Source organism: Stomoxys calcitrans, chromosome 4 (assembly GCF_963082655.1).
Source record: "Stomoxys calcitrans chromosome 4, idStoCalc2.1, whole genome shotgun sequence".
Lineage (NCBI taxonomy): Eukaryota > Metazoa > Arthropoda > Insecta > Diptera > Muscidae > Stomoxys > Stomoxys calcitrans.
In genome coordinates this window covers 105,380,505-105,390,090 of record NC_081555.1, presented here as the reverse complement: position 1 = coordinate 105,390,090, position 9,586 = coordinate 105,380,505, and the positions used below count along the sequence as shown (strand labels likewise).

The 9,586-nt window shown below is 39.9% G+C and overlaps 1 protein-coding gene across 1 annotated transcript; it reads right to left on the bottom strand.

Annotated features, from left to right (window-relative positions):
• Nucleotides 1-6,260: 6,260 nt before the first annotated feature.
• Nucleotides 6,261-9,586, bottom strand: LOC106090715 (lectin subunit alpha). Its single transcript, XM_013256996.2, has 3 exons — nt 9,435-9,586; nt 9,225-9,336; nt 6,261-6,974 (listed from the first exon to the last, which is right to left on the bottom strand). The coding sequence occupies exons 1-3, from the start codon at nt 9,567-9,569 to the stop codon at nt 6,289-6,291; spliced, it is 933 nt and encodes a 310-aa protein (XP_013112450.2). The 5' UTR covers nt 9,570-9,586; the 3' UTR covers nt 6,261-6,288.

The window sequence follows — 9,586 nt, the reverse complement described above, 5'->3', positions numbered from 1 at the left end:
AGGACAGGCAGTTCGATTTAAGGGGTAAAGGAATTTTTAGGCAAACGATTTAAGGATTTTTTTTGATACATTCAATCTACGTCTGGCAAAACACAAGAAGGAGGCTGTTTTCGGAATAGGAAAGAGAAACAAGTAAAAAATCTTAAAGTTCGGCCGGGCTGAACTTTTGATACCCACCACCTCGGGTATATATAAAATCCCCCTTTCGTCACAATCAGATGAAAATTGGATAACCTATGCACCCAAATTCGACACGGATATTGAGTGGTCACTTAATTGGCACATCGGTCTATATGACAGCTATATCTATATACATTCCGATCTTTGCCATATTTGGGTCGGATGGCGGGTGGCCTAAAACTACTTACTCTTTCAAATTTTAGCGAAATCGGATAAAAAATAAAGTTTTTATTCGCTTCAGACCCTTTTTCGGCAGATCGGTCTATATGGAAGCTATATCTAAATATAGCCCGATCAGAATCACATTTGGGTCCTATGTTAGGGGGCTTAAGATAACCCTCTGTTTCAAATTTCAGCGAAATCGGGTAATAAATAAAGCTTTTATGGGCTTCAGACCCTTTATATACCAATCTTCGGTATATATGGCAGCTATATCTAAATACAGTTCGATATGGACCATATTTGGGTCAGATGTTGGGAGGCATTTAACTACTCACCGTTTAAAATTTCAGCGAAATAGGCTGAAAAATTAATGCATTTATGGGCATTAGACCCTTTATCGGGAGATCGGTCGATATGGTAGCTATATCTAAATATAGTCCGATCTGAACCATATTTGGGTCGGGAATCGCTAAACTATTCAATGTTTCAAATTTCAGCGAAATAGGCTGACAAATTAATGCATTTATGGGCATTAGACCCTTTATCGGAAAATCGGTCTATAAAGCAGCTATATCCACATATGGTCCAATTTGGCCCGTTCGAGAACTTAACCAGCGTGCATCAAAAGGACATATCTGTGCCAAATTTCAGCTCAATATCTCAATTTTTGAAGGCTATATAGTGATTACAACAGACGGACGGACAGACGGATAGACGGACAGACACACCGAATGATCCGAAATATATATACTTTGTTGGGTCGGAAATTTATATTTCGATGTCTTGCAAACAGAATGACTAAATGAATATAATACCCCATACTACGGAGGTGGGTATTAAAACGAGCCAAGTTCCTTCCGCCTGAATACTAAAGTTCAACCAAAATGGATAACAATTATTACAGGCTCATGGAGTCAACTCGAAGGATCGTTTTATATGAAGGAACGAAGGAAATTCTCGTCGCTCTCAAAACCGAGTGTTCCAAGTGTTAGATGCACATTCGTCGTCCACACCCTTAACTCGGACTATGTGTCTCCGAAAACATTCTCATTCAGTCTTCGCGACCAAATCTTCTACGCTTTTATATACTTACTCCGCTGTGGCCTTGTATCCAAACGTTGTGGGTCGTGCCATCCTCAGAGAATAGGACCAAACTACTCACATATCAATGAGTGGTGCTTGATTCAAGTTAAAACTCAATTACAGGGGACCTCTGATTTATAGTTGAATCCAAACCGCGTGCCGCATTGCGACACTTCTTTGGTATCTTACCGGCCGTTGGCAGTAGTGGCTCGCATTCGAAATCATCGTCTCAGGCGACTTTAGGAAACCTGGATGGTTTCCTATCGTCGGCTCCATTATAGCTTTTCAGTATTACCTGGTCCATCCACTCTATTGTCTGAAACTGTTGTAATGTTCTTGTGTTGTACTTTTTCTTCATCCCGGTCCACGGTTGCCCAAAAAGTAATTGTCGGTAATATAGTAGTAATATTGTCGGCGTTGACAAATTTTTTCAACGGCTTGTGACTCTGTAATTGCATTCTTTCTTCTGTCAGTTATCAGCTGTTACTTTTAGCTTGCTTTAGAAAAAAAGTGCGCGAAATTTTGTTTACATTTGTTTGTTTGGCGTCAATTTTAATATGGGTACCACATGTATTGAAAGAAATTCATTTAACGAACCGAATCAACGCTTGTGATATGCACCTTAAACGCAATGAATTCGATCCGTTTTTAAAACGAATCATATGTGGAGATGAAAAATGGATTGTTTACAACAACGTTAGTCGAAAACGATCATGGTCCAAGCATGGTGAACCAGCTCAAACCACTTCAAAGGCTGATATCCACCAAAAGAAGGTTATGCTGTCTGTTTGGTGGGATTGGAAGGGTGTGGTATATTTTGAGCTGCTCCCAAGGAACCAAACGATTAATTCGGATATTTACTGTCAACAATTGGACAAGTTGAATACAGCCATCAAGGAGAAGCGACCAGAATTGGTCAATCGTAAAGGTGTCATATTCCGCCAGGACAACGCTAGACCGCACACATCTTTGGTCACTCGCCAAAAACTGAGTGAGCTTGGCTGGGAACTTTTGATGCATCCACCATATAGCCCTGACCTTGCACCATCAGACTACCATTTATTTCGATCTTTGCAGAACTCCTTAAATGGTAAAACTTTCGACAATGATGAGGCTATAAAATCGCACTTGGTTCAGTTTTTTGCAGATAAAGGCCAGAAGTTCTATGAGCGTGAAATACTAAATTTGCCAGGAAGATGGCAAAAGGTTATCGAACAAAATGACAATTATATATTTGATTAAAGTTCATTCTAAGTTTTATTAAAAATGCATTTACTTTCTTTTAAAAAATCCGCAATTACTTTTTAGGCAACCCTCTTATCACTTTGCTGTAGAACCAGTGGATTTGGCTCCATTTCGAGCCTACGGCCCTTCTACACAGTGCCCAAAGGGTGTGAGCCCTTTCTATTTTAGTTTCCTGTGCAAGATCACTCCTTAGTATTGGAACTTGTGGGATTGATCTGTGGATCAAATGTGGTCAAATTCGCTCATATTCGTCTTTCTCTTGAACAGACAGATTTCAATCCTCTCTAGGTTAATATTCAGTCCCCTTGATCTAGCCCAGTAGTGTGGCATCTTCAAGACCCTTTCAGTTTTTCGGCATAGGTGTTTCGGATCCTTATTTTTTAGAAATATCGTATTATAAAATGATCTGCGTAAACGATGGGCTCAAATTCGTCCTCAGTCAGTATCCCTAATAGGTTATTCATGGTGGTTTACCTAAGGAGTGGCGATAAAATTCCCCCTGTGGCGTGCCCTGTGCCACTTTCTGCTTACCTTTTTATCATGGTACCCATTATTTATTCACCTGTTCCTTAGCACATGGTTTATCCAGTCTTTAAGGACCCGGTCCATCCGGTACTAAGGATTGGATTAGTGTGTCGGTGCAAAACCTCATGCAGGGTGGTCTCTACCGATCTCTCCTGCACCTAGTCGTACTGCATGTGTCTGACCGAATCGTTTGATGTCCTGGTCTTTATCATGGCATTCTCTATATTCTCAATGGTTTTAAGTGGAAAGGACTTAAGTCATATAGGTCCAAATGCATCGATTAATAAGGGAAGACATTGTAGATCGCGGGACCAAACAGGAATAAAATAAACATTTTAACCGTATTGGACATAGTAATCGAATGTGACTTTGGCTGGCTTAAGGAGTATGATGGAGGATACATCATTAAAGTGATTTGCCGATAGACGCAAGGAACTTAAGCGTGGGGCAATTAAGAGTAATGTGGGTATCCGACAGAAGGATAGAACGGATTTTGACCAATGAGGAGTTTCTGGATGGAATTAAGACAGGAACGGATTGGTAGCCATCAGGCGTACTAAATTCTGGACCAGCTTGAATCATAGGTTGATGTATTTAATTACATACGAGGGTTGCCTTATATATTCAAATTCATGTAAGTAGGAAAATAACCGAAAAAAGAGCAAGAACTGCAGTCAGTCGTTCGCTGTGCGTCGTATTGAGAGCAACTAAGTTGATCTCGCTATCTTGTGTTGCACCATTATTTTAACTTTTCATTACCTATTACGTTTTCTACTATTAATTACATTCGTTGGGCAGTGCAGGCATATTTAGAAATCCCACTCTCCTTCATATGTATATAGCCAAAAATGCAAGGTGGGCATTATCTTTATGGCCTACATTAAATGAATGTTTGTTAACTGAAAAAAAAGCACTACATTTAAATGTACTTCCATCCACTAATGGGGCAATGCAATTAGTTGAGATTGCCTGGCTGAATAGCTTAGTACATTTTAGATGACTTATGTTCACTTATTTATCATTTTTATTGTCATATTTATCATTTTAGTCTATTATTTTATTTAGTTCTCACTTTCGTCTTTTTGTTAGTCTGTAGTATGTTTGGCATCATGATATTTGTCTTCTTAGCTAAGATTAGCCAAATATCTGTGATACTGATTTGATGTTGAAGTTAACAACCTATCCGTATCAAAGGTGGGCCTTTTTTTTATATTGACGAAAATGGAGTGAAGTTTCCGATTTAAGTTTTAAGCTAAAATGACAAGGGGCTTTCTTTGTATGCCGAGTCCGAACAGCGTGCCGCATATCGACACCATTTGGTTGAGAAATTTTTACATGGCATTTTTTTTTTACCCAACATATGTAGTCAGTATTGGTAAATGGATAACCACCGCTGAATATTTTTCTGGTATTCACATTGGGACTAAAAAACAGGCGTATGACCAGTACCGGGCAAACCCGGTCCTTAGAGACTGAATAAACCATGTGATAACGAACAGATGTATGAATTGTCTGTGCTCTTACATAAGTATAAATGAGAAAGTGGCACAAGGGATGCCACAGGGGGAGATTTTATCACCACTCCTATGGGTGACCACCATAAATGACCTATTATGGATGCTGACTGAGGAGGGATTTGAACCCGTCTGCTGCTTATAATACTTCTAAGGGGTAAGGATCCGAACCAGCTATGCAGAACGGCCGAAATGATGATGCATGTGGCCTATGACTGGGCTAGACCCATTGGTCTCAATGTTATCCCGGAGAAGACTGAAATATGCCTGTTCACGTGGAAGACGAAGGTGTGCCAATTTAACGCACCACGTTTCTTCAATAAGACGATTTTGATATCTGACAAGGTCAAATACTTAGGTGCGATCTTGGACAGGAAACTGAATAGGAAGTGTCACATTCAGTAGCGTACTGAGTAGGCTAACAGATGTTGGGCACTACGTAGACGGGCCCTATGTAGGCACGAAAGGGAGCCTGAATCTGAGGGTAGTCCACTGGCTCTACAGGAGCGTGATTAGACCGTTACTTACTTATGTCTCAGTATGGCGATGGAGAAAAAGTGCAACGTTAGGATAATACAGCAGGTTCAGAGAACATGTTGCCTAGGCATAGGCGGAGCGATGAGGACCACACGTACTAGGGAAATAGAAACCATTCTAGATAGCCGACCCATAGATATACAGATAAAGTGTGAGAGAGCCATTGCGGCTATGAGATTTAAGGCGATGGGAGAATGCATAGAGGATAGGAGCAATTCGTACCATCGCTGTATAATCGAGGCTAGGATAGGAAACCTGGAAGGAATGGAAGAGATTTCCGATCGGATACCCGAGACGACACTTAGGGTCGAGTGCGAGGCATTGCTGCCAGTGGATTGATGGAACTTTAGTATTGCCATCTGGAAGACCATGTTATACGGATGGATCAAAGCTAGAGCACAGAGGGGGCCTGGGGTCTACAATTAGACCCCATGGATTGAGTTCGGCTTTAGACTGCCAGACCAAAATAGGTTCCTGCAGGCGGAGCTGCGGGAGATCACGGAATGCGTGAGTTCGCATGGTGTTCACGCGAGGACGTCGAGTACGAACATCTTAACGGACAGTAAACTGGCAATAACAATCAGGACGGTAAGATCACGAGCAGTCTTGAAATGTAAGAAGGAGTTTAACGTCTTTTCTGAGGATGGCACGATCCGTATCGTTTGGCTGCCGGACCATAGCCGAGTAACTGGGAATGAGAAAGCGGATGATTTGGCAGTAAAGGCCAGAGAACTGGATAGATTTCCGTATCATAACGGAACACATTGGAGGCCACCGTAGCGCAGAGGCTAGCATGTCCGCCTATGGCGCTAAATGCCTGGGTTCGAATCCTGGCGATACCATCAGAAAAAATGTTATGTAAAATCGGTGCGGCAAGTGATTGCAGGCCACTTATGCTAACCTAACAGCTTGTCTCTTTTTAGGAGAATACATGAGCACACGAATTTTAGATTTTAAATTTTAAATTTAATTTTAGATCCTAATTCCTATCTATTATAAATTTTTGAGCTGGCATCGATTGTATGTCATTCCTTAGATATTCTTACTTTCCACGTTGGTTGAGTAGTCCATCAACTGCATTTGTGTTTTCATCTAATTTTTCATGAAATTGCTCAGATTTGTTCATTATAGATGTTTGTGTATCCACGGAATTGCCATCGATTGCATGTTGGGCTTCATGGGAAAACTGTGATATTTCATTATAGGCTTCACGGATAATCTGCTTAATTGATGGACCAACATCGGCAATTACTGCGCTCAGATATGGCTTCCTAGCAAAAATCTCATTAATAGATTTCTGCGACTTATCTAAAGTTTGCATTGAAGATTGCTGCCATTCGTGTAAGACATTTTGTGTTTGCAGACGATTATCGTTTAGTATTACTTGCACTTCATTTTGATGATTTTTATGATCCTCTGAAAGTTCTTGATTTAATTCGTAGACGGTTTTACTAATGTCAAGCATATCACAGCTAACATTTGTAGATTTTTGCGGTTCCTCGCAAACATAACCATATTTGTTTTCACAATGGTGGTCATTCCATCGAAAGTCAGACGATGAATCTATGTGAACACAGTGTTCAGAGTATAAGGCGTTATTCGGTTCACCCTTATCCCAATTGTTAAAATCTATTTCATATCCATTTATTATTGAGAAGAATCGGCGATTTAGTTGTTCGGCAGTATTGAAGTTATCGTGATGGCCAATCCATAGATTTGGTAGTTTACCTGAAATTTATTATAGATTTTGATTTTACTTGGTTAGGGAAGGTAGGAATTAATATGCGCTTATTTAATGTATTATGAAAGATGAAAACTTGTGTCTTCATACCCATCACCATAAGAGGGAGGCCTTCTCGAGATTCCTAATATAAGTCTCATAGCCACTTATATTAGCACTAGTCTCACTGTTGCCATGTACATCTCGTAAATCCTCTTACCTAGCATACACCCTTCAGCAGAAGTTAAAGGTAAACAGAGCCTTGCGGTTTCTCTTCCTCGTATTACTTTCCAATACAATTTCGAATTGATGGTTAAGCCCAGGTATTTTTCATTTCTTTCACAATTTTAAAGTGATTCAGTTCAAAGGTGGGAGTTTAAATTAACCCGCTTGAAGTTGGGCGATCGCCTTCAAAAAACTTCTTCGCTGGAGTTTCTTAATTCACTCTGACAACATTAGCAGCCAACGCAATTTGGCACGGACATTGACAAATCTGAACAATATGCCAAATTTCGAGAGAATCGGTTAACAAAGTCGGACGAACATATATATGGGAGCTATATCTAGATCTGAACCGATTTCGAGCAAACTTCGCAGATACTGTGACAGTCGACGAGGAAAGCGTTGTACGAATTTGTGGGATGATTGGTCAATAAATGCGCTTGCAGTGGCTCTAGGAGTGCTGAGAGCTATATCTCAGTAGTAACCCATCTCCATGAAAATCACCAGTAATGTCGAGAGTCATAAGAAAATCCTTTCTGCCGAATTTCGAGAGAATCGGTTAACAAAAGACCATTTTATTGCAATATTACTGCAAATCGGACGAACATATATATGGGAGCTATATCTAAATCTGAAGCGATTTCGAGCAAACTTCTCAGATACTGTGACCGTTGTACGAATTTGTGGAATAATTGGTCAATAAATGCGCTTGCTGGGGATCTAGGAGTAAAAATCGGGAGAAATATATATGTATGAGAGCTATATCTAAATCTGAACCGATTTTCATGAAATTCACCTGGAAAGTCGAGAGCAACAAAAATATCCTTCCTGCCAAACTTAGAGAGAATCGGCTAACAAAAGACCATTGTATTGCAATATTACTGCAATTCATTCGAACATATATATGGGAGCTATATCAAAATCTGAACCAATTTTTTCCAATTTCAATAGGCTTCGTCTCCAGACCGAAAAACATGTCTGTACCAAATTTGAAGACGATCGAATGACAACTGCGACCTGTACTTTGTACACAATTTAACATAGACAGACAGACAGACAAACGGACATGGCTAAATCGAATCAGAAAGTGTTTCTAAGTCGATCGGACCGAAAAACATGTCTGTACCAAATTTGAAGACGATCGAATGACAACTGCGACCTGTACTTTGTACACAATTTAACATAGACAGACAGACAGACAAACGGACATGGCTAAATCGAATCAGAAAGTGTTTCTAAGTCGATCGGTATACTTATCAATGAATCTATCTCTCTTCCTTCTGGGTATTACAAACAAATGTACAAGTTATAATACCCTGTACCACAGTAGTGGTGTAGGGTATAAAATTGAAAGTGAAAAAAAACCGAGTATATCTATGCCGCTCGACAACACTTGATGTTTCATTCCCCTGCTTGTTTTGGCTTCATATGTCTCTCTTCTGAATGGTGCTCAGTTACAAACAACACACGATGACCGTCGATCAAATTGAAAAACACAGTTACTGAACCACCACTAAAACGTTCGGGCATCTCTCACTCCATTGTATATGTGCGTGTGTTTCTAGCTAACTTTGTTTTAAGCATGCGTAACAGACAATAGATTTAGCCAATGTAGCCACATTGAGTGTCAACTTTTGGGTCTCATGCAGTTCACTGGTCTTAACTAAAGAATCATTGACATAAATTCGATTTTAATATATTTTTTCCGCTGAAAATATACAAAAGTCTGTCTTTGCCGGCGCCGTTAGTGATGTTTTTATGTGGAAATGCCCTCTACTTCAATGTTTGTTTTTAGTTTATTTCCAGAAATCCTATAACAAGGTCGAAATAAAATTCAGTCCCAATAATTGATAAGAAATAAGAGAGTTGTCGTACTGAATTCCCACATTCTAGAATACTAGACTCGTATCAATTACTTCGGTTTGTCGCAAGACCCCTTGTTTAGCTACCATAACTAATCAAAATGCTACAATTCCAAGAAGATTGTTATCAAAATAGTATAATCATCGTGTGAATTAAGTTCAGATATTACCTACCGCCAATTTGTCGTAGTAATTCCACAAAGGCCTGGTTTTTCTCGACACTGTCGAGAACGGCAAATTGCATATCGCTGCTGACACACTCGGTGTGGGCCTGTAACCAATTATACTGTGTGCGACAAGAGATACAAATTAAGTGTTGATAAAGATTTAGACACGAATCAAGCGGCGTCTTTTAATTGGGTAAACCCCACCACTGTCACTTACCTTTGCTTCATTTTCTATTAAATACTTTGTACCATCACTGGCAATGTGCACTTGAGGAACAGCAGTCACGGGCAAGGATATTCCTGCCACTAGGCAGGCTAAAATCCAACAAAGATTTCGCAGTGGAATATTCATTTGGGCTATGTTAAATG

Bases quoted from the DNA above. Each gene is read 5' to 3' on its own strand.
- LOC106090715 (XM_013256996.2), bottom strand. From the start codon at position 9,569: ATGAATATTCCACTGCGAAATCTTTGTTGGATTTTAGCCTGCCTAGTG. The intron at 9,337-9,434 runs GTAAGTGACAGT...TGTCGCACACAG, and splicing joins TAATAGAAAATGAAGCAAAG to TATAATTGGTTACAGGCCCA. The intron at 6,975-9,224 runs GTAGGTAATATC...AATAAATTTCAG, and splicing joins ATTACTACGACAAATTGGCG to GTAAACTACCAAATCTATGG.